Source organism: Prionailurus bengalensis, chromosome A1 (genome assembly GCF_016509475.1).
Source record: "Prionailurus bengalensis isolate Pbe53 chromosome A1, Fcat_Pben_1.1_paternal_pri, whole genome shotgun sequence".
Lineage (NCBI taxonomy): Eukaryota > Metazoa > Chordata > Mammalia > Carnivora > Felidae > Prionailurus > Prionailurus bengalensis.
Genome location: NC_057343.1, coordinates 145,925,854 through 145,951,604, shown reverse-complemented (window position 1 = coordinate 145,951,604; position 25,751 = coordinate 145,925,854). Strand labels below are relative to the sequence as shown.

General features: G+C 36.4%; 1 protein-coding gene across 4 annotated transcripts in view; it reads left to right on the top strand.

The window, feature by feature from the left end:
• The window catches only part of SSBP2 (single stranded DNA binding protein 2), a 318,553-nt gene that overhangs the window by 83,553 nt on the left and 209,249 nt on the right, over nucleotides 1-25,751 (top strand). For all 4 annotated transcript variants that reach the window (XM_043593182.1, XM_043593184.1, XM_043593180.1 and 1 more), the window contains exons 2-3: nucleotides 6,034-6,106; nucleotides 18,868-18,929. In XM_043593182.1, the coding sequence (XP_043449117.1) occupies nucleotides 6,034-6,106; nucleotides 18,868-18,929 (135 nt within the window). The remainder of the gene's footprint in view (nucleotides 1-6,033; nucleotides 6,107-18,867; nucleotides 18,930-25,751) is intronic.

Here is a 25,751-nt window from a genome sequence, read left to right as displayed (position 1 = left end):
CCTGTTCATGCTCTCTCTCTGTCTCAAAAATAAATAAACGTTAAAAAAATTTTTTTTAATAAAAATAAAAAAAAATAGAGATGTATTATACACACACATAGATAATTGATACATGTACATATACATGTATGTAGAAAGAGACTTAGGAATTAGCTCTGAACTATAGAACGCATTCACCTTTTATTTATGCATACCTTGGAAACTTGTTTGCAAATTAACAATCCTGTCTTAGAAATCTTTTTAATATCTTGCCTGTAGGTCCTTATTTTCTACAATTTCCTTGGAGGAAGAGATTTAATATCAAATTAGATTATAGAAAGAATTGAGTGAATTTAGGTCTTTACCCCTTTCTCAGACCGTAAAGTACTTCATTTACAAGGATAGTTGAGAATTCACTATAAGACTCGTGAGTGACAATATCTCTTGTAGATGCTTTATTAGTATATACTTAGTTGTTCTAGTACTGTTAAATGATAGGTGTGTAATAGAGTTCATTCATATGAATGGTAAAAACTTGTTTCTTTGTTAGATTTTATAATTTTCACGAAGTAAATTTGAAGTAATTTTACTTGCTCATGTGGTAGTGACATTTTCTTAGATTTTTCTTAATGTTTATTTATTTTTGAGACAGAGAAAGAGAGCATGAATAGGGGAGGGTCAGAGAGAGAGAGGGAGACACAGGATCGGAAGCAGACTCCAGGCTCTGAGCTGTCAGCACAGAGCCCATCGCGGGGCTCAAACTCACGGACCGTGATATCATGACCTGAGCCAAAGTTGGATGCTTAACCGACTGAGCCACCCAGGCACCCCGACATTTTCTTAGATTTTTAAGTTCAGGAGTTAAGCAGAGAGAATTCACTTAAGTGCTTATTGAATAAATTTATAATTAAATTCTGAATTATATTTTCAAACATGAAATTAAATAATGTAAAATATTTCACTGTAACTTCAGCTAGTTTCTTCTTCATTTCTTCATCATTCATTCATTCATTCTCTGTTCTATATAATCTTTGGCTAAAAATTATTGTGCATTAAGTTTTTCTACATTTAGGATAATTTCTTTAGCTAAATTCCAGTAATAGAATTACTGGGTCAAAATTTATAAAATTTTTTTTCCAAATTCTTGATGCATATTTATTGCCAAATTGGTTTTGAAAGCATAATACCAGTTTATTGTCCTCAGCATTATTTGAGTGTCCATTTCCTCACATATTATGTGTTTAAGTGAGAATTTAAATCCTATTATTTCTTTAATATATATTTCTTTGATTCACAATGATATTTAACTTCTCCATGTTTTATTTTATTTTATAATTTATTTTAATGTTTATTTTTGAGAGACAGAGAGACAGAGACAGAGTGTGACTGGGGGAGGGGCAGAGAGAGAGGAAGACACAGAATCTGAAGCAGGCTCCACTCAGCACAGAGCCTGAGGCGGAATTCAAACTAATGAACTGTGAGATCATGACCTGAGTTGAAGTCAGACTCTGAACGGACTAAGCCCCCCAGGTGCCCTGACAATCTCCATGTTTTAAAATTAGTCATGATATTTGCTATTGTCCCTGCCCATTTATCTATGTGTTGGGTATTTTTTTCATATTAGTTATTTCTATATTTTCTATATATCAAAAGTACCTAAATGCCCCTGCCCCGGAAAAAAAAAAAATCACTACCCAAATTAAGTCAAACAACAAACTGGGGAAAAATGTTTGCAGAAAGTATTATCAGAGGTTTAATATTTTTATATAGCCAAATATCTTAGATTTTTGTGTAGTGTGAGTGGCATAAAGTTTAAACTATTGTTGGAGACATAAAACTACCATTATGATTCTTAATTAGAGGACCATGCTATAAGAAATGTTGCCCTCAGGCCTTCTGAAGGATGTATGGGGGTGTTTGTTCCCACTCTTAAGTAGGCCATAGGTCTTAATGCTTTCTTTAGGTTTTCTCTCCCCATCTGTACTAATAAGACTTAATTTGTTACTTCTTATTGTTATTAATGTTTCTACCAGTAGTAACTCACGTTTCCTTCTATTCTTTTTCTATACACAGTATGTATACATATACATATATATATGTTTGTATAAACTATTATTGGATGATTCTTAATTTTTTATGTATCTGGATCACACTATAATCCACTAGGTTAAATAGCCACTCTAAATCATCAAAAATTACAAATTTTTCAAGGATTCGCAAAAAGGAAAATGAAGTTAATTTGAGAGTATACATGGTTTAAATATTTGCATATTCAATATTTACTTTTAAATTTTTACTGTTCAGTAGAAATTGAATCAAAATGTTGTCTTATGTTTGGTAATATCATGCCAGCAGGCAAGGGACCATGCCATGATTTACCTGCATGGATGGGTAAGTGTTACTCTCCAGTCTTGGAATCACCTGTGTTCAAATGTTATCTTTAACTGCAGGGCTTTCCCCCAGAACCTTCTGGAGTTTCTTATTTCTAGTGGCCCTGATGCCTCTACTATGAGAGCTAGTTGGAAATACACAGTACCTGTATCTGAAGCTAGAGCAAATGATTCTGCTCTTGCTGTGGCTCTTGCTGTGGCTCCTAGTGGTTCCTCAGGGGTAGGCAGGGGGATAGAAAGAACTGGCAAATGTGGGAGAGATTGTGACATTAAGGTCCATTACATGACTTGGTAATATATTACTGGATGTGAGAGAATTATGTGAAATTTTAACAGTCATGGGAAAATATTCTTCCCGTTTTACAAATGAGGAATTGAAGACTCACATTCTATTTCACTCAAGGTGAGCATGGGTACTATAAACAGATGGAGAAGAAGAATTTAACTTTGGATGTGATCAATTTAAAGAGAAGTATCATGTTAGGAACTTCAAACAGTAATTTAGAGCAGCAGGTTTGGAGTGTAGTAGAGAGGATAGGGCTAAGGAGATAGGTTTGGGAAGTCTTTTGCCCTGAGGCGATAGTTAAAATATTGGAGATTTGCTGGTGATGTATTATGGAGTGGTCATGGTAGCAGAGCCACTCTTTCTGGAGTATAGATCTTGACTGCCTGGCAGCATTAATTTTGTTCAAGGGAGGTTATAGAACTTGGACATATGAGCTAACATTATGGATAGGTTTTTTTTCTGCCCTATCCCACTGTATCACTCTGTTGGTGGTGATGTGCTTGTACTCCACACATTCCAAAGGTAGGAGGACAAGCATACCACTTAAAAGATGCTTCGGAATTTTTAGTTATGTAGTTTGAGACACCTTTTCTCCATTGATTCTGTGACTCTTCCAATAGTTGGTTTTTTTTTTTGCTTGTTTGTTTGTTTTTGAAAGTGCGAGAGGAGAGGGGGAGTGGGAGGGTCAGAGAGAGAGAGAGAGAGAGAGAGAGAGAGAGAGAGAGAGAGAGAGAGAGAATATCCCAAGCAGGCTCCATGCTCAGTGCAGAACCACATGAAAAGAGGCTTGATCTCAAGACCTCAAGAAATCAAGGGTCAGATGCTTAACCAACTGAGCTACCCAGGCTCTCCAGCCAATACATTTTTTATAATCACTGTCTTAGATCCATAGAGAAAGAGTAGAGATTGTTGCTTTTAATTCCACTTGTAAAGAGATATCCATTTTATTACATAATTGAGAAAAACATAGAAATATATTAGCTCCTTTAATATTACAAAGAAGAGATTACGAGGAAGTGATTTGCTTAACTTGGAATGAATGGTGTTCATTGCAAGGACGCAGCAACACTTGTGCTGTTCTGGGGTCCATTCCCCTTCCTCCAAGGCCCACCTGCTGTCTCTGCTTCATGCTCTGCCTCTTGCTTCCTACTTTTCCAAGCTTGGTGGAACATCCTTATTGTTCAGCCTTTTCTTGTTTAGTGGGTAACACTGGTTTGGTGCCAGGCCCAAGATTTGACCAACTGTAAGAAATTGCTTTGGGGCCAGGTTTCTTCTCAGGCAGTAGGGTGACACTGTCACTAGCAAGCAATTTTGAGGCTTCATAGTCTCTCCAGGAAAAATTCACAATTCTTTTTTGAGGTGAGATTTGCCACTGTGGTCAGAGAATCATGTGATAGGTTTGGGAGTAGTTAGTGGAAGGACAGGTTGTGTGGGATACGTGTATTTAAAGAACATGTAGTAAGAATCACTAGTAGGTGGGCTCGTGGGTAGCTCAGTCGGTTAAGCGTCTGACTCGGCTCAGGTCATGATCTCGCGGTTTGTGGGTTCGAGCCCTGTGTCGGGCTCTGTGCTGACAGTTCAGAGCCTGAAGCCTGTTTCAGATTCTGTGTCTCCCTCTCTCTCTGCCCCTCCCCTACTCATGCTCCATCTATGTCTCTCAATAATAAATAAATATTAAAAAAAAAAGAATCACTAGTAGGGATTGTTTGCAACTATAGGAATATTATTATTCCCATATTCATTATGTACTTTGGGGATGAGCCATGTTTCCACAGGAGATAAGGCAATCAAAAGGAAGATATCATGTTCCTCATGTGTGTTAGGGTAGAAAAAGTGTTGAGAAACATGATCTAAGAAGTGTCATTCAACTTGAAGAGGTTAGGAGATGTTTCTAATAACATACTTTTTATCTAAGTGTAATTTTAACAGATGTCTACTCTCTTGTGGTACTTGGTAACCACGGAGTAATTCTCATTTTGAGTGTTTGGCAATTCTGGAATGGGGAAAGAATTGAATGGACAGAGCAATTGAATTTCTACTAGCTTTCTCTTTTCATGACACGCATGATATTTTTCATGAATATGAAGAAAATATTCATTTTTGCAAATGCTATCAGTCTTTAACAATCAGAAATTCACTTGGCAAGAGAAATGGTGTAGCTCTACAGAATTGTGGTTATTATTACATTGTTTTGTTTACTGTAAACCTGGCTTAATATTGGTAAATATAGTGTAGCAGAAACTGAACTGTTGTGAGCTATCTGGGCATCAGTCCAAGATATCATTAAAAATACTGCCTCAGACTAATTTGAGTTTATGAATAATATTTTGTTAACAGCTCAACTGAAATTGAGCCACATGGTGTAGCTTAAAATTCTGAATCCACAAGATAATGAGAATAGTACAAGTGTATAGTGCATACTTAATATTCTATATTTAAATGATAAATTTATATGTAATTTTGTGTTAACCTGTAAACTATAAGCATCCAAATGCTTAATATGATTTGCTGTTTTTAAAGTTTGCTTAATGCTGTGGTTTGCTGATAATTTGAATTCTTACAAACTAATATACTATGTTATTGGTTTAATAATCATACCTAAAGACTAAGGACAGGTTGCCTGAACAAATATTAAAACAGACTTTGAGTACCCATATTAGCATAGAGATGTGCAAATAGCTGGAGTTTATGTTAATATTCACCAAGAAGATTGAAGGATATAAAGTTGTTGGAAAGGTCCAATTACTTAATTCATTTATTTTAATAATGAAAGATAATAATTATAACAATAGGTTATGGAGATTATTAATGTTGAGTTATAAATTATCAATTATATTAGGCATGACAAAGGGAACGAGGTTATAATAAGTGACATGATCAAAGACAAAATCCCCTTTTAGATGTTTCTTGTCAAGAAAAGCTATATTTGCTTTTTTTCTTGGTGTGCTATTTTAATTAGTTTAAGTTCTTTCCGAACAGACATGTATAAACTCCCATTAAATAGCAATGGGAAGAGTTGTTTTTCTGTCACTGTTAGTGTGTAAGATATTTTTGTAATGAAAAGGTATGTGCATTAAAGAGTGAATTTTAAATATACATCTTCTCGGGGCGCCTGGATGGCTCAGTCGGTTAAGCTGCCGACTTCGGCCCAGGTCATGATATCGCGGTCCTTGAGTTTGAGCCCCGTGTCGGGCTCTGTGCTGACAGCTCAGAGCCTGGAGCCTGTTTCAGATTCTGTGTCTCCCTCTCTCTGACCCTCCCCCGTTCATGCTTTGTCTCTCTCTGTCTCAAAAATAAATAAACGCTAAAAAAAAAAAAAAAAAAAAAAAAAAATTAAAAATATACATCTTCTCAATACATACTTTATTTATTTTCCAGGTTAGCACTCTACGTATATGAATATCTGCTCCATGTAGGAGCTCAGAAATCGGCCCAAACATTTTTATCAGAGGTATGTTTTCTTTATTTTTTATATTTTATTTTAATATCTTATAGAAGTGGATGCAAATATTCTGTAACAATTATTTGGAAAAACTGTCATTACATATTATACAGAGAATGCTCAGTTATCAGTATGCCTCATACTCTTTGTAGATTATTTGTAAGCATTTTTAGTACTGCATTTTCATGCCAATGAGCTTCTACTCAACTTTTTAGCCATTTATCCCCCTGTAGAAATAGAAACTAATATTAGCCTTGGCAACAGTAATCAAGAAAGCAAATATGCTTTAAAAAAAAAAAAAAGACAAATATCACCATATCTCTAGTTTTAGCAGTGTCTTATTTTGGCATTATTCATAATTTTGGAAAATAAGAGTTTTGTTTGTTTTTATTTTGTATGTATAATAGTGCATTTATGACTAAATTTAGTTAGAAAACATTTTGATAATCTTATTTCAGGTTTTTGTTTCTTTGTGTATTTTTCTCTTCACATTTTTCAGTTTAAATTTCAGCTTTCTTACAATGGTACTTTTTCTTCTTCAATTTATATAATGATGAGGATGAGGAGGATTTTACTGACTTCTGTTCCATGTCAGGCACATAATATGCCAAGGTACTTTACATATATTATCTTGAATTCTTTTAAGAAATTTGTTAGGCAGATGGTATTATTCCTGTTTACTGATAAGAACAGCAGGGCTCAGAGAATTTATATAACTGGCTCATAGTCATGTAGCTGAGTGAATTGCAGAATTGGAATTCAAACTTAGATCTTCATTTATTCCAAAGCTTCTGGTGTTCCCCCCATATTGGTTCTGTCCAGTTTGCTATTCATTAGCTTTATGTGGCTTTTTCAACGCTTGAAATATGACTAATCCTGTACACACTGGATTTTGAAGATTTAGTGTGAACAGAAGAATATAAAATATCAGTCATTTAAAGTTTTTGATCACACATTGAAATGATAGTATTGTAGATATATTGGGTAAAATAAATTACTAAAATTAATTTTACCATTTTCTTCTTTTTTAATGTGGTCACTAGAGAATTTAAAGGTACATATGCAGCACTTATCTGTGGCCTATGTTTGTATTTTTATGGGACAAGTCCTAGTCAAAATAATATTTCTAGTGATCTCGTTAGTTTGACCTCCACCGGATCAGGGACACGACAGGCTATTCCTTGACCAAAGTGCCTTGCTAGAGTACAACCTTCTTGAGAATCACTTATTCCTAAAACAAATACACAAGTAAACACATATAACCTCCAATCTTTTATCTAATTAATTAGTATATGTGAACTATTAGGGCCTATTTGCAAATAAGGAATTTGAGAGGTATGTCCAGAACATATAAGAAGTCAATTATTTTAACGTAGAATGAATATATAGAGTGTAATAAAATTGGATTTTAAAGTTTATTCAAGTCAAAACAAGTTTAGTGTATTTATATCTTCTTAAATCACTAATTAGAAGACTTTGTGTATGACATTTCTTGCCACATTGACTGCTGGTTTTTTCAGAGGCAGTGACTGAGATTGTAAAAAGGATCCTCCTAATATTTGTATGCTTAATCACTGCCAACTTCCAGTATGTTTAAAAGAAACTAAAGACAGCCATGCAGATTTAAAATTATTATTTTAGGGGCGCCTGAGTGGCTCAGTCGGTTAAGTGTCCAACTTTGGCTCAGGTCATGATCTCAAGGTTTGTGAGTTCGAGCCCTGCCTCATGCTCTCTGCTATCAGCACAGAGCCTGCCTGGGATCCTCTCTCTTCCTCTCTTTTTCTCTCCCTCCCCCACTCACATGTGTGTGCTCTTTCCCTCAAAAATAAACATTAAAAAATTATTTACTTATTAAAAAATAATTTTTAATATTTATTTTTGAGAGAGACAAAGAAAGAGTGAGAGAGGGGCAAAGAGAAAGGGAGACACAGAATCTGAAGCAGGCTCTAGGCTCTGGGCTGTCAACACAGAGCCTGACACCCAGGCAGCCCCCAGAAAAATTTTTTTGAATAAAATTTTTATTTTAATGCAGTTGAAAACATGATGAAACTTTAATGAAGAGATTTACTGATCTCTTTCCTTAGGTCAGGGAACATTTGGAATTGACTCATCTTGCTGAATCCTCAGGGGTTCCCATGACTATATTTTCTTACCAACTTTATAATATGTCAGATGCAGTGATTATTAGACTTCATCAAAAAAGAAAAATGTTGTTAATTTATTTAAGGAAGTTCAGCTGTTTTGACTCAAATGGATCATGTGGATTGAGCATAACTAGGTTGAGATAACTAGATAATGTACTGATACACCTTGAGCTCAATGGAAAATGGATATATAAATTTTCTAGGGCTATTTGGTAAAAATAAAATTACAATTTCAGAAGACATTCACACTTTTCTGACAAGTATTTACCAAGATTTTATTTTCTCTGGCTTCATTTGGAATACAAAACTGAAGTTTCTCTGAATTATCAGTCTGGTTCAGTTTCACAAGAGGAATCAATTAAGCTGAAAACAAACTATTGTCACCAAGAAGATACATTATTTCTGGATTTTGGAGATGAGTGTGTGTGATTCCGAGAACCGTTCTTTACTTTCTAGCTTGCCAAACTCTGAGTGGCACTGTGAAAATACATTCTCATTACCTAAATATCCAATATAGTGTTTGCCATATTGTAGGGAATGGCTAGATTAATTGAGGTGTAAGTTTGCCAAAATGTAAAAGAATAAGGTAGATCTATTTGGACTTAATATGGATAGACTTCCAAAACATTTTCAAATAAAAGAAGCAAGCTGAAGTATGCCATTTACATGGAAACCTTTGAACATCAAGGAACATGATGCAATACTGTGTATTTTTGCGTGTACATATTTATGAGTGTGAAGTATATTGAGAGGTCTGAAAGAATATACATGCCAGACTAGTTTCTGAGAGTAAGAATTTTAAAGTGATTAGAAGGGAATTGTATCCTTACTTGCATATACATATATGCCACATATGCCGTACACACACACACACACACACCCACACACACACACACACATATAGTTTGTACAGTTATTTACAAGTAAAAATAATAGAAAATACAAAATTATCTCAATTTTAAAATGGAAGCCTGGAGGTTGATTTGTGATAGGCCATTTGAGTGCACCCTAAAGTTCTAAATAATTTCATTTGGTTAAATTTCGGTACTTTTCTATCTCATACTAAGTACTAATTTCAGTACTAATCTCTCTCATACTAAGTTTTCACAATACCTAGCTGCTTGTATTTGCCTATACATACTATAGATTTCTATCTCTGGGCTTTACTCTACCTAATCCTCACCCTCCTCACCTGACTAGTTTAGAAGTAGCTTTTCCTAGGAATGCTTTCTTAGGCTTCACTTCTTTAAATTGATAGTGCACTCCTACTGAAGACTTCTGATACTGTTTCAGGAAGCTTGGACTTGATCTTCTTGGAAAAGGGAGCTTTTGAAATGTTGTTGTTGTTGTTTTTAATTTTTTTTAAACATGTACTCATTTTTGAGAGTGTGAGAGACAGAGCGTGAGTGGGAGAGGGGCAGAGAGAGAGGGAGACACAGAATCTGAAGCAGGCTCCAGGCTCTGAGCTGTCAGCACAAAGCCCCACGCGGGGCTCAAGCTCACGGACTGTGAGATTATGACCTGAGCTGAAGTTGGACGCTTAACTGACTGAGCCAGCCAGGTGCCCCAGGCTTTGGAAGGTTTTTAAGTAAAAGAAAAACATAGTTTGGTTTGTACTCTGGTATGTTTGTGAATGGTGGTACCCCTTCCCTCCCCTCCCAACTATGGTTTGTAAAGAAAGGAGAATGTAATCTTTTAGAGCTTTGTACCCTAGTTAGCATTGCTTTCTCTCTTATTTTTACTTGGATCATATGGAAAATTTAAGTCGGCTTGTTGTAGAACCAGTTCTTAAGTAATTTGAGAGATAAAGGACCATCTTATCTAAATTCTGGTGAGTCTATCCCCAAGTATTTTTACATAATTCACAAGAGTTACACAAGGAACTTAAGGAAAAACTAGGGAGACCTGTTTATTTGGGTTGGGTATTGTGATAAAAAGGAAATGATTGAAATAGCACCAATTACTCAGATGTTCAATGTTCCTATATTGAAGAAGTTAGAATCATGAGGGTATGGATGACTATGATGTTAATGAGCCCTTTGGCACCAGGATTTGCTGTGCTGGGCCATCTCTTTCCTTAGTATGGGTTTACTTATGCATGAAGTTGTGAGAAAGTCAAATTGGAACTCTCCGTATCATCTGAACAAGTAAACTGTGTATCTCGGCAGCCCAGGCTGTCACGGGATTTGGCCTTTCTGATAATGCCCTTTGCCTGGTCTGTCAGAAACTGAACTGCTCTTGATAGTTTTTATTATCAGCCAGAAGAATAGGGCACTATTAACCCAGCATTTTTTTTTTTTTTACTAGTTAAAAAAGGTAGCATTGAACTAATGATAGAAATCAAAACATCTCTCTACCCAGGTTATGTTAACTAGTTCATTGTTAGATCTGATTTATGATAGATTCTAAATCGTTACCTGAATGTTGTTTTCTACAACCTTAACGTTTCTACGACCTTAAATATTTTTACCTTCAACAGGACAAAATTGAAAATTCTTTAGAAATGTTTTCAATGTAGAGCTCTTCTTCACCTTTATCTTTTATTATCCTTCAGTATTCAAAAATTACATACAGAATGTTAAGAAATCTTTACAATTTGGGGAGGGGAAAGAAAAGAAATCTTTACAATTCTGTATCAATTTTTTGTTACTTTGAGTTCATTGGAAACTATCCTTTCTTGGTTATCTCATTTCATTATGCAAAGACAATTCCAACTTATACCTGAAATTTTGCATGGTATTTATCATGCCTCCGCATAAGGCTTGGTGACCTCACCAAATAAAGTTAAGAATTAGAATGTTGCAGAGATCAAGATTTTTCCCCCTTCTTAAGAATTTTACATTGTTTAGATTTCTAGCCCTTATGCACAACTTCATGCGTAAGTAAACCCATACTAAGGAAAGAGATGGCCCAGCACAGCAAATCCTGGTGCCAAAGGGCTCATTAACATCATAGTCATCCATACCCTCATGATTCTAACTTCTTCAATATAGGAACATTGAACATCTGAGTAATTGGTGCTATTGTTTAGATTTCCATTGTTTAGATTTCCAGCCCTTATTTGCCATAAATTAGCCTGTAAGTTAGTCAGAAAGAGAAGCTTGAAAACATCCAACAGATTGCTTCTTCAGATTTTATTAGGAATGCTCAGTTATTGAACATAATAGATTCTAAAATACTTTTCTTTCTGTTTACCTTTCACTGAGAAGAGAAAATAGCAGCAATTTCCTAAACAGTTTCTTGAACTATAACTTGGAGGCAACATGGTATTGTGGGTGAGAGCAATTTCTTTGTGGCCAGACTGCTGAGTTTGAATTATGTTCTACATTTTATTTACTTACTCAGTTTTCTTTTCTTTTTCTTTCCTCCTTCCTTCCTTCCTTCTTGAGAGAAAGTGTAAGCAGGGGAGAGGGGCAGAGGGAGGGAGGGAGGGAGGGAGGGGGAGAGAGAGAGAGAGAGAGAGAGAGAGAGAGAGAGAGAGAGAATGAATCTTAAGCAGGTTCCACATTCAGCACAATTCCTGTTGCAGGACTGGACCCTACAACCCTGGGATCATGACTTGAGTGGAAATTAGAGTCAGATGCTCACCTGACTAAGCCCCCCAGTGCCCTTACTGATTCAATTTTCTTAATATAAGAAGAAGGTAATTGCAGTAATACTTTAGAGTTGTGCTGAGGTTTAAATGAATTAGTGCATATATATATATATATATATATATATACACACATATATACACACACACACACACTCTATATATATAGTATATATATATAGTATATATATACTACTTAGAAGGGTCTAGCATGTAGTACACACTCAAACGTGTTACTTTTAAAATTCTTGACCAATTCTTTTTTATCTTGTGTAGTTTCTCTACTACAGTACAAGTGTAAATATATGGCTCTGTACACCTGTGTGCTCCAGGTATCTCCACTTGAATGGCCTGCAATCCTCCTGCCTTGTGTGGTTACCTTTCCTATCAAATAGTTCCAGCTCTCATCCCTAATTTATAGGTTCCCACAAGTCTTCTCTGACATCTCCAGGCCTTCCTAGGGGGAGAGGGGGCTTGAGGTTCTCTTTGCTATAATTTCTTGCCCCCACCATTACAGCCCCACTGCTTCTCCTTCTGTGACTGCTACCTTTTCTTTGCCTGAAGTTTCCTGTTTCTCTCATAGCCTCAGAGCTCCACTGATTTGTTGCTCTTGTGTATAAAAGATTCTTATTGAAGTTAGGGGAAAACTGAAGGGTATTCAGCCTTGTACTGTACAGGCAACAACATCGACTTGAATATCAGACACAACTATTCTTAAGCTTTTTGGTCTCCTTGCCACAGGGAATGTCTTACTCGCTGTTTTCCTGTGGACTCCATTTGCCTTACGTCTTGTTGATTCCTCACAACCTCTCCCGTTTTCTCCTTTTCTGAGTCCTCCCAGACTCCTCAGACATCTTCTTCCTGAGAGACTGTCAGCAGCCTCTTAAACTCTTGTTACTTTATCATGTAGTATATTAGGTCTTCGTTCTCTACTTTCAAACCATTCCCAGGGGCCTCTATCTTTCTAGGCCAAAAAATAAAAACAAAAGTTAGAAGGAATCCATCAGGGAGTTTTCCCAATAAAAGGTATCATCTTCGAAAATGGGATGTGTATCTCAGCAGCCCAGTGCCTCACCTGGGTGTAGCCTTTAAGACGACTTCTACCTTCTGGAATGGAGCACCACTATTCAATAAAACTTTATGTGATTAGGAGATGATCTCTAATCTGTGCTTCTAATAATTTCTCCACTAGTATCATGTAACTATTGAGCACTTGAAAAGTGGCTAGAATAATTGAGGAACATTCAGTTAACATAATTTTAAATTTAAAGAACCACATATGGCTAGGGGATACCATGTTGAATAGCACGGTTTTGGATTATGTGCTTTAAAATATGAACAGATTTTGGGGTGCCTGGGTGGCTCAGTTGGTTGATCGTCCGACTTTGGCTTAGGTCATGATCTCGCTGTCTGTGAATTTGAGCCCCGCATCAGGCTTGCTGCTGTCAACCTGTCAGTGCAGAGCCTGCTTTGGATCCTCTGTCCTCCTCTCTCTGCCCCTTCCCTGCTTGTGCTTTCCCAAAACTAAATAAATATTAAAAAATATATATATATATGGACAGGTTTTTCTTTCTGTCTTATGTCTATTTGGTTAATTTTTAAAATTAAAATGTCATTTTTTTCCTTTTTTTTTAACATTTAGTATATCGATGCATCTATACATGGAAGATTTTAGAAAATTAGTGTGAAAACTAGGTTATATCAAAATTAAAAGACTCAGGAATTTTGTCTAGGAACAAACAAACATACATGTACAGGTTCTTTTTATTAAAGTTTATTTATTTTGAGAGAGAGAGAGAGCCTGCATGTGAGTGGGAGAGGGTCAGAGAGACAGGGAGAGAGAGAATCTGAAGCAGGCTCCATACTCTTAAGTGCAGAACCTGATGCGGGGCTTAAAACTCATGAACCGTGAGATCATGACCTGAGCCAAAATCAAGAGTCAGATGCTTAACTGACAGAGCCACCCAGGCACTCCTACAGGTTTTCTTTTTCTTTTTCTTTCTTCTTCTTCTTTTTTTTTTTTTTTTACCTTTCTCTTTTATTTTTTATGTTTTTTTGAGAGACACAGACAGCATGAGTGGGGGAGGGGCAGAGAGAGGGAGAGAGAGGATCCCAAGCACTCTATGCCTGTCAGCACAGAGCTTGATGTGGGACTTGAACTCATGAAAACCCACAGATCATGACATGAGTTCTGGCCAAAAGTTGAATGCTTAATGCTTAGCTGACTAAGCCACACAGGTGTCCCACAAGTAGTTTTTACTTTTAATGAGAAATCCTGTGACTATTATCTCAGACTTTAAAGGCAAGGAATTAGGAAAAGTATATGACATGTTAAAAATGGCTAACACATTCTTTTATAACTGAATTTTTTTCTCAAAGAAGATTTAAAAAGCACTACAGGTTCTTTTCTTAACACAGAAATTAGCTCTATCTGTTTATGGTATTAATAATTTGAATATTGGTTCTCAAGAAGTATGAAAGGATTTAGGAATACTCTGCGAAGTTTGGAGCTCATAAGCTTCAAAACTGCTGTACTATTGGAGATGCTGTCGAAGTGGGTCTGGATCATTCCAAAAGGTCCCACATTGACAAGGCTAGAACCTCTGAAAAGGTGCTGCTGACATCCAGAATTGTCCCCTGCTGCTGCTGCTGCTACAACAGCAACTACTTCACTTCTGGAGCCAGGGGCAGGAAGCTTCTCTTCTTCCCCCTGCTCTTTGGTCTCCAGCTACTGTCCTTCTGTTGGCAGAACTGAACAGGAAACTAGCTGGCAGGGAGCCTAAGAACTGTAATTTTCAGAGTCCCAGCACCTAGTGTAGAATGGAGTATAGAAGGGTGAGTGTGGGGCCTAGAGATAATAGGTGAATTACCAATATCCCTTGCCAGAAGCAAATAATGATGAAAAGTTAAGCGTGTGTGTGTGTGCGCGCGTGCATGTGTTTGTGTGTATCAGTTTTTATTTATACAAGTACTAATTTATATATACTGTTACATGCTTTGATTTTTGTTTTGTTTGTTTGACTTCACTTTGGTTCATGAAACTTCATAATTTTTTTTTAAGTTATTTATTTTGAGAAAGAGAGAGAGAGAGAGGCAGGGAGGAGCAGAGGGAAAGAGAAAATCCCAAGCATGCTTTGCACTATCAGCACAGAGCCCAATGCAGGGCTTGATCACGCAACCCTGGGGTCATGACCTGAACCGAAATCAAGAGTTGGGCATTTACTGACTGAGCCACCCAGGCGTCCCGCTTCGTTCTTTTTATGATGCTAGGGTATTTCTTTCTGTGAAATGTGCTGTGATATGTTTTACCATCACATTTAGGTTGTTTTGCAATTACAAACATTGCTTCACTGAAAATTATTATATTTATGATTTTGCACACACGATCATAGGATACATTCCTAGAAGAAGAATTGCTCTTTCAGATAGTATGGGCACTTGTAAATTATAATTCTCATTTATAAACCATATGGCATGTCTTACCCCTACCAATTTACTTTTTGTTCATTCAGTATTTGGTGCTACACCTATATAGAAATGCTGAAAATCCCAGGTCATATAGTAGAGACACAGCATAACCACAGACAGGGCCTTTAAACGTAGAAAATGGCAGTGGGAATGGGCATCATGATTTATGCATAAGTTACCAGAGAATAGAGCTTTCAGCTGGGCAAATGATGGAAGGAAGGAAGGTGGATGATTCAACAACAAAAAGCCCTAGGACAAAGAATACATATTGGAGCTAGGATAATGGAAGAAGGAAAAATAGAATTAAGAGAGAAAAATATTTGCATAGATGTCATTCAAACACCAAAAAAGCCTGAAGCCTGTGAAACTTAATACAACAGAAAATGCCTTTTTATAAAAAGCAGAATTGTTTCTAAAATGACTATTGACATTTAGAAGTATTTTCTGGCCATTTCTCAACCATATCCATCATTAATACATGTTTGCTAAAAAAAATTAAATTTCAGAGATGAATATGATATTAAAATAAAAGTCACCCTTTACCCTTTTCCAGAGGTAATAGTTGTAAGTTTGGTATGATTTCTTTAAATGTATACACCGAAATGCACATATACATATGCATACATTTTTTTAAAAGAAAAGGTTTATATTATATATATTATTCTTCAGTCTTCCACATCTCCCACTTGAAAAACCAATATAGCATGGCTCTCTTTCATGTAGGTATGTTGTATTCTTTTTAATGATTGCACACTCTTCTTTAGTATGCATAGATATATTCACTATTGGTGAATGTATTTCAGGTTGTTTATATTTTTATATTCACTATTGGTGAATGTTTTCAGGCTGTTTCATTTTTTTAATGTTTATTTTTTTTTTTGAGAGAGAGAGCACACATGTGTATGTGAGTGGGGGAGGGGCAGAGAGAGAGGGAGAAAGAGAATCCCAGCAGATTCAGATCTGTAGATCAGCATCATCTCATGCTTCCTATAAGCAAATAATACCTGGAGTAGTAATTAGTTTGGAGGCAAAAAATAGCATTCACTATGGAAACCTATTCCTATGTAGAACCCTTTCTTCTTTAGAAATACCTAAAGCATTGATTGTTTATTCAGTAGTTATCAAAGGATGGCTTTTGTGTTAATTTCAATACGATGGACCAAAGTTTTACCTGCTTCTGTCACATACTTGAAATTTAAAGTGAGAAAGATGAACTTTACGTAGTAAAGAATTTTATAAGGATGAAAAAAGATGATGTATGTGAAACATTTTGAGCTTCTCTGAGGAACAGTAAGATGTAATAACTGTTTAAAATATAAATGCATTAGTTTAGATTCCTTTCACAAAAGTGCCTATTGAGTGTAAACCATGTAGGTATTTTCCCCAACTACTTTATCTCGTGAAATTGCTGATGGTTGGTTGTGGAAGTCCAGGAAGGAAACTGCTGAGCACCAAATATGGAGCAGTGGGACTCATGTTAGACTGTGAGACTAATCCTGCTGCCAGCACAGTCTGGCACTGGAACCTAATCATGCCACTTTAATGTAAGTCATCACACCCTCTCCTTTTAATTGAGAATAGTGCTGTCTGCTTTTTTTTCATAGTCATATCTGTAAGTCAGGATGACCTGAGATGAAATGTAAGGATGCTACTTTAAAAAGCTCGCTGTTCATCTCATTAGGATGATTCCAGGAATTAGGAATATTTGTGTGTCTGGGCACATCTGTGAGGGTCATTATTATGCCCTCTCAAGAAGACATCAAAAAGTGAACAAAAAGAAAAGATTGAGAGATATATGAGACACAGGTTTTTGACTAAATTATAACTTTAGCAGGACATCAGAGTTTTGTTATCTTAAGACTCATTATGTACTACCATTCCTTTTTTCATGAACTAAGAAGATACAATAAATGATTAATTGGAATTCAGATAAAAAGTAGTATTGATTTAAAAATTATTTGTGTTGGGGTGCCTGGGTGGCTCAGTCAGTTAAGTGTTTGACTCTTGATTTTGGCTAAGGTTATGATCTCACAGTCATGGGATCGAGCCCCATATCAGGCTCCATGCTGGGTGTGGAACATACTTAAGATTCTCTGTCCCTCTCTCCCTGCCCCACCCCTGTGTGTATGCGTGTGTGAGAATTCAAGTTCGGATTTGGCTTTTATTTGTATAACATATTCTGGTTCATTATTCATATATAGATAATTTCTTTGTTTTTTGAGAGCAAATTACTGCAAAACTTACATTGGTTTACATTTTGTATATTTAAGAACTCTAAAAAAATTATGATTTCAGTGATTTTAATTATGTTTTTTCATCTTTAAGCAGTTACTTTTCTCTTTTTTTAATTTCAGGCCACTTTCTGAGTTCCTATCTTAAAACTTTTTTTTTTTTTTTTTTTTAAGCCTTTAGAACAAAAATTTCTAAGTTCTTCCATAGTAGGTGATAGAAAGAATTCCTTGTTTTTTTTAAAATCTATAATTATGTAGTTTTTTACTTCCTCTTTATATTAAAGTCCTATGGGCATATTTTGCTAATTGGGATATTGTTAAATAATTTTTAATTATTTAAACTAGAAAACTAAATCATACTTATACATAAAGATAGAACCATGGGTTTGTGACTCATGACCCCTGAAATCAAGAGCCCCTTCTCTGAATGAATCCGCCAGGCACTCCTACATAAAGATTGTTTATGAGACCTTTCTGGATCACCTTAGTTAAAATTATAGCTCACTTCTTTTTTTTTTTTTTTTTTTTTTTTTTTTGTCCTTCTCTGCTTTGTTTTCCTCCTTAGCATTTGTTGCCTGCTACTTCTAATATAAATACAATCTCCTTTTTTTTTCTTTTTGCTTTGTTTATGGTCTGTCTTCTCTATAAGGTATAATCTCCCTGAATGCAAAGATTTTTATCTTTTGTTTACTCCTATCAGTGCTTAGGAAAGGCACTGTATAAATCCTACCCAGTTTCAAATCTCTAAATTTAATTTGTAAACAGTATTTAGTGAGAAATTTTAATTTTTAAGAGATACTGACCTTGTTTTAAATTTTTGGTAGTGAATGCCAAGCCATCTGAAATATAAACATTGGGAAAGTTAATATCATCTTTTTTAAACTGTTATTTGATGGAAGACATATGCCTTCTTACTCTCATCCCCTCAAATCAGGAATTTGTTTAAGATATCAATCTTCAAGGCATCATTGGGAGTCTGCACATATTAAGCGCAGACATTTGCAAATTTCTGGATTAGTGGTGATTAATTAAAATGCAGTTTTGATGTGCCTTAAGATCCTGAGATACCTCAAATTCCAGAAGTCTCTCTTAAAAATCGGGCACAGTGGGAAGCAAATTCAGGAAAATACTGCTGGCATCTTCTCTCATAAACCACCAAATCAACAAATAACTATGTAAAATGAGCTCTTGTAAAACTTGAGTAAAGAATACTATCAAAATGATTAAAATCTCATATATTAACTTAGTATTTTTAATGGGGAAATATTGCTTTGTAATATGTGTGGGAAAAGGTATTATTAAGAAAGTATTTAATATCTCTTTTATTCATTTTAGATAAGATGGGAAAAAAACATCACATTGGGGGAACCACCAGGATTCTTACATTCTTGGTGGTGGTAAGTATCTTTTATTCCATTTTTATTAGATTGATGATGTATTCTTGTAGGCCTGCACTGTACCTGTTTATTATTTCATGTTTATTTTTAATTTTTTTTTCATTTTCTATAATTATTTTCTGAAAGATAGCACTTAAAAAAAAAGTCAAAGTCAAAACCAGAATTAGTGTTCTTTAACTTAAAGACACTATTATTAAGTCAGACTGGAGTTGGGTTTGGTATGGAATCTCCAACTGTAAGTATGATTTGGTATTAGTCAGCTTGGGCTGCCATAATATTAATTTTATTTATTTATTTTTTTTAACGTTTATTTATTTTTGAGACAGGGAGAGACAAAGCCTGAACGGGGGAGGGTCAGAGAGAGGGAGACACAGAATCTGAAACAGGCTCCAGGGTCTGAGCTGTCAGCACAGAGCCCAACACGGGGCTCGAACTCACGGACCGCGAGATCATGACCTGAGCTGAAGTCAGCCGCTTAACCGACTGAGCCACCCAGGCGCCCCGTGGGCTGCCATAATAAATTACCATACACTTCTTGGCTTAAACAACAGAAATTTATTTTCTCACATTTCTAGAACTTGGACATCCAAGATGAGGCTGTTAGAATGATTTCTTTCTGGCGAGGTCTCTCTTCCTGGCTTTTGGATGCTGGCCTTTTTACTGTGTCTTCCCATGGCAAAGAGAGAGAGAGCTCTCTGGTGTCTCTTCTTATAAGGGCACAAGGTCATCATGAGGGTCCCACCCACATAAGCACATCTAAGCTGGGGATACTGAAGGTGGAAGTGGTGGTGAATTTTTAGGACAGTGAGGAAAAGTCCAAAAAAAACCTGAATTAGTGCAATATAGACTCAGGGATAGAACTGTGTAGGAACACAAAAAAGACTCTCAGACTTCCCTGAAGACCCAGTTGATACCAGAGCTTATCAATTTCATTGTAGTACTAGTATGTCCAGATATGTGATTTTTCTGCAGCAGCATTGGTACTTCAGGTGTCTTCATGGACAAGTTAGGCTGTTTGTTTGTTTGCACTTCTTCAATTAGAAGTATTTCCTCTTGAGGGGCACCTGGATGACTCAATTGGTTAAACTTCCAACTCTTGATTTCGGCTTAGGTCATGATCTCTCAGTTTGTGGGATCGAGCCCCATATGGGGCTCTGTGCTGATGGTGCACTTGGAGCCTGCTTGGGATTCTGTCTCTCCTCTCTGCCCCTCACCTGCTTGTGCTCTCTCTCTCTCTCAAAATAAACAAATACACTTAAAAAAAAAAAAAAAGAAGCATTTCCTGTTCAGTGGTTCAGTTATTTAAAAGAAAAAACAAAAGCTGTCTTCTAGTGTCATGCACATGGTATCCTTGGTACACCTTTTAAACGTCGCTCCTGAAAGCATGCCTTACTAGAAGTTTTGTGGTGAATAGAAATGCACTTGATCAGTTGTGGTTTTGGGTTTCCCTTGTTTGTCTCACATATGTATAGCAGAAACAGGTGCAGTCCTTTGGCTTAGAGTTGTTCCTGTATTTGGAACAACGGTTTGTTGCAGTTAAGTGCTATCATTGTGCTGTTTTCCTGGAGATTAAGACTGAGCTCTTATAATGTATAATATTACAAAAGTCAACTTTTCATTTTACATAGTATGCATTTATGATAGCTAGATCTAGATTGTAAATATTTAGCTGTTTGCTGAATGTAATTGAGTCCCCTCACCTGTTGACACCTTCTATTTTTTATGTTTCCAATTAGGTCTACAAGGTAGCCTAAGAAACCATTTTAGGAGTCTGTGTCTATTGGATTAGTAGGCTGAGTGAGGATTTTGAAAATTTTCCATTAAAGAATTAATTTTATTTCTTGCACCTGTTTCTCATTTGCTCCATTTCTTATGAATGTAACCTGTTTTCATACAGTTGACAGTTGATATTACCTTTAGCTTTTTTGGTCTTAACTGTCAGAAGATACAGCTCTTAAATCTGCCATTGCTCTTCCTTTTTCTTGGGCTTTTAGATTCAGGGAAGCTCTTCTTCTGTGGTTTTGGTATTTAACTAATTTTAATTTATGCATAGTTGGAGATATCAAAGAAATGATAAATGGACACATATTTTTTTTAGAGTATATTTGTTCGGTTTAAATCTAGCACATGCAAAATATATAGGTACAGTATTTTCAGTTTTTAAAAATGTCCTCCCTTAAGCTACTAATGTACCCTTTGAGGTCCCTATTTCATCTTCGTAAATAAGTGGTTCTAAATGATTTTGAGATTATGGGATCCTCTGAGAACTGATGCAAAGCTGTGGATCCTCTCCTTCAGAAAGCTGCCCAGATCCTAAGCTTTCTTGATCTTTGTGTGTAACCAGCCATGACTGTGGGCCTTAAATCCAGCAGATGCTTGATCTTTTTTTGTTGTTGTTGACTGTTTCAGAGGTCTTTTTGATTTTCCTTCCTCTCCCCCCCCTTTTTTTTTGATAGGACTTATTTTTTTTTTTTTAAGAGCAGTTTTTAGTAGTTCACAACATAGTTGACAGGAAGGTACAGATATTTCCCATATACCTTCTACCCCGACATAGGTATAACCTCCCCCATATTAACATCCCCCATCAAAGTGGTACATTTGTTATAGTTGATGAACCTACATTGATACATTTATAACTACCCAAAGTCCACAGTTTACATTATAGTTCTTGGTGTTGTACATTCTGTGTTTAAAAAAAAAATTTTTTTAACATTTATTTATTACTGAGAGACAGAGACAGAGCATGAGCAGGGAAGGGCAAGAGAGAGGGCGAGACACAGAACCCGAAGCAGGCTTCAGGCTCTGAGCTGTCAGCACAGAACCCAATGCGGGGCTTGAACTCACAAACTGCGAGATCATGACCTGAGCTGAGGTCGGATGCTTAACCGACTGAGCCACCCAGGCACCACTTTTCTGTGGGTTTGAACACAATGTATAATGACATGGTCCATCATTACAGCATCATACAGAGTATTTTCACTGCCCTAAAAATCCTCTGTGCTTTGCCTTTTCATCTCTCCAACTCTGGCCCCCCTGGCCACCACTGATCCTTTTACTGTCTCCATAGTTTTGCATTTTCTGGATTCTTTTAGGTGGAGTCATACAGTATGTAGCCTTTTCATATTGGCTTCTTTCACTTAGCAAAATGCATTTAAAGATTTTCTGTGTCTCTTCATGGCTTGACAGCTCATTTCTTTTTAGTGCTGAATTATATTCCATTGTCTGGTGGTACCATGGTTTGTTTACCTACTGAAGGACATTTTGGTTGCTTCCAAGTTTTTGCAATTATGAATAAAGCAGTTATGAACATCCATGTATAGGTTTTTATGTGGACATAAATTTTAAATTTCTTTGGGTAAATACCAAGAACCATGATTGCTAGGTCTTACAGTAAGAATATTTTTAGTTTTGTTTTTTTTAAAGTTTTTTAATGTTTATTTACTTTTGAGAAAGAGGGAGAGACACAGTACAAGCAGGGGAGGGACAGAGAGAGAGGGGGACACAGAATCTGAAGAAGGCTCCAGGCTCTGAGCTCTGAGCTGTCAGCACAGAGCCCGACATGTGGCCCAAACTCATGAACCGTGAGATCACGACCTGAGCCAAAGTTGGATGCTCAACTGACTGAGCCACCCAGGAGCCCTATCCTTAACTCTTTAGAGCTGTGCTTTATTATATATGCTCTAGGTTAGGGATTCAGGGCTGTACTAATATATATATTTTTTTAAACCAGGAAAGCAGTTACTGTTGTTGAATTCAAGACGATTAAGATAATAGGTATTCTTCTAAAACTTACTGCTTGCTAATTTGGTCAAATGCAAGGTCCCTGTTGGATGGACCAGTTGCAATTTTATGACTTGTTCTCACTTCTGTATTTTTATAGAATATTTGAAAGTGGAGTTGTCCTGTTGTTTAAGCCTCTTCATCAAATATTTACAAAGTGTAAAACTATGCTGCCCTCAAGGAAATAAGTATAGGAGAGATAAACAATTAATAGTATTATAACTGAGGTATAGATTAGTTACAGTAGCAATTCAGGGGGAATGCTTACTTTAGTTGCGAGATTTAGGAAAGGCTTTATAGAAGAAAATCTGAGCTGAGCTGGAAGTTGAGTGAAGGAACGATATTTTGGGCAAGGAATAGTTAGAATGAAGCCTCAAAAGGAATGATTGTGAATCCACGACATGACTGGTAGCTTGGATCAGTTGAATTGCAAGTGCAGTACTATGAAGCAATAGAATAAATGGATGAAGACAAAGGCAGTGGCCAAATGATAAAGTCCTAGAGTACATCAAGGATTTTGGATTAAAACTCAAAGATTCTAAACATGGTATATGACATGATTAGATTTGTCCTTTTAGACATTCACTTGGCATCAACAGAGATGGATTGAAGAGGGTTGAGAACAGAGATGAGTCTAGTTACAAGGCAAGCTTAATTATCCAGTTGAAAGGTGATAGGTGATTGATCCCAGATAGGAAACAATGAGTAGAATAGTTGGCATGTGAAGGATGAGTTTCCTAGGTTTTAGATTTGGATGGTGGGATGAACAGTGATATCATTGGCTGAAAGAGGAAATATAGAAAGAGCAGCAGGCTTTGGGGAAAAAATGCCATAATTTATGTTGTACAGGTTAAATTTTGACATGCCTCTGTGACACTCAGATAGTGATGCCCTAACACAAGGTCAGAGGTCTGGGTGTATAGCTCAGAGACAAGTCCATAATGGTTTGGAAATAATGAGCACAGACCATACTGAAGGTGAAAAGTGCTTACAGATTCAACTGCCCAGTGTAACCAATGAGACAGCACCTGGGGTTAGAACCCTGAGGAGAGTCAACATTTAAGCCTGGGTGGATGAAGAGCAGCCTCAAAGGAAAATAATTGGAGAGGGAGAAGGGTAATCAGGAGAGAATAATGCATGGGAACCAGGAAAGGCATTTAAGGCAGAGATTAAAGTTTATAACAATTGTAAGTAAGAGGACATAAAGATTTTCCTGAATTGAGAAGTAAGGTGAATTTTGGTGGTCTTGAGGAAAATAGTTTTGGTAAAGTGGTGAAAGAAATTCAGAAAGCTTCTGTAATTTATTTTTCTACCTCGAGGGTTACTGAGAGTAGCCGAAGTGTGTGGTGGCATATGTAGTTTCCAGATTAACAAGAGAACACGACCTAACATTTTAATTTTTAAATTTATTTTTTTATTTTAAGTTTATTTATTTATTTTGAGAGAGAGATGGGGAGAGCAAACAGGGGAGGGGCAGAGAGAGAGGGAGAGAGAGAATCCCAAGCAGGCTCTACGCTGTCAGTGTGGAGAAAGATGTGGGCATCTAACCCGTGAACCATGAGATCATGACCTGAGCTGATACCAAGAGTCGGTCTCTTAACTGACCGAGTCACCCAGGTGCCCCAATAGCCTTGTCAATGTGTATAATTTATTTATTTACTTTTTAAAAATACTGACTTTTTATTTTATTTTAGAGAGAGAGTGTGAATGCTGGCAGGGGGAGGGGGAGAGAGAGAGAGAGAGAGAGAGAGAGAGAGAATGAATGAATGAATGAATGAATGAATCTCCCCTGAGCTGAGCTTGGAGCCTGACTCTGGGCTTCAACCCACAGCCCTGGAATCAATGACCTGAGCCCAAATCAGGAATGGGATGCTCAGCCAGCTCAGCCAACTGAGCCACCCAGGACCTCCTCAATTTGTGTAATTTAAATTTAATCTTCTTATTTAATGTTTTAATGGCAGGAAGTATGCTTTATTCTTATTTAATTTTATATATAAAACACCTTTTGAAATAACTTTGTTTCCATGTATTTATATACTGAAATAATTATATATGATATCACAGAGAAAATAAACGAATAGCTAAGATTATCATGAGAACTCAGTTTCTTTCACCTGGGAGTAAGAAGTCAAATCTTAACAGTATGCTAACACTCTAATGATTTTAGAGTCTAATGGATGAATATCAGGTATAGCTAAGAATAACCAAGTACCCATGTAAAAACAGTAGCTTGAATTAGTCAACTGGTCACCTGAATGGTATAATAATTATCATTGGCAGACTAATTCTTACTCATGTTACATGTCTCTCCTGTAATAGGCATGGCATAACTTTTTGAATTGAGTTAACATAGGGTAGGGGGATGGGTGAAATAGATGATGGGGATAAAGGAGGGCACTTGTGATGAGCACTGGGTGTTGTATGGAAGTGTTGAATCACTATATTGTACACCTGAAATTAGTATTACACTGTGTGGTAACTAGCTGGAATTTAAATAAAAACTAAAAAAAGAAAAAAAGTTAAACAGCAATATAAGATAGTGCAGGTGACAACTAAAATAGGAGTATAATCATGGTGAGAAGGGAGTAAAAAGTATTACAAGAGAGAAATAAAACAGAGGTGATTAGGCTAAAAAGAAATAGCAAAATGTTCCTGGGAGCAAAAAAAAATGTAAAAAAATAGGAAAATTTGGTGGCGAAAAGATACTATAAATAAATGATGGAATTTTCCACTAAAAACAAAGGATTAGAAAGGAAACTGAGGCAAATTTTACTCTGTTAATAGGAAAACTTCTTTTCTTGCCATACTAGTTTTGAGACTTTTCTAGAATATATATATTTTTAGTACCTTTATTCTTTTTTAAAAAAATTTTTTTTTTAACATTTATTTATTTTTGAGACAGAGCATGAACGGGGGAGGGGCAGAGAGAGAGGGAGACACAGAATCGGAAACAGGCTCCAGGCTCTGAGCCATCAGCCCAGAGCCCCACGTGGGGCTCGAACTCATGGACCGTGAGATCGTGACCTGAGCCGAAGTCGGACG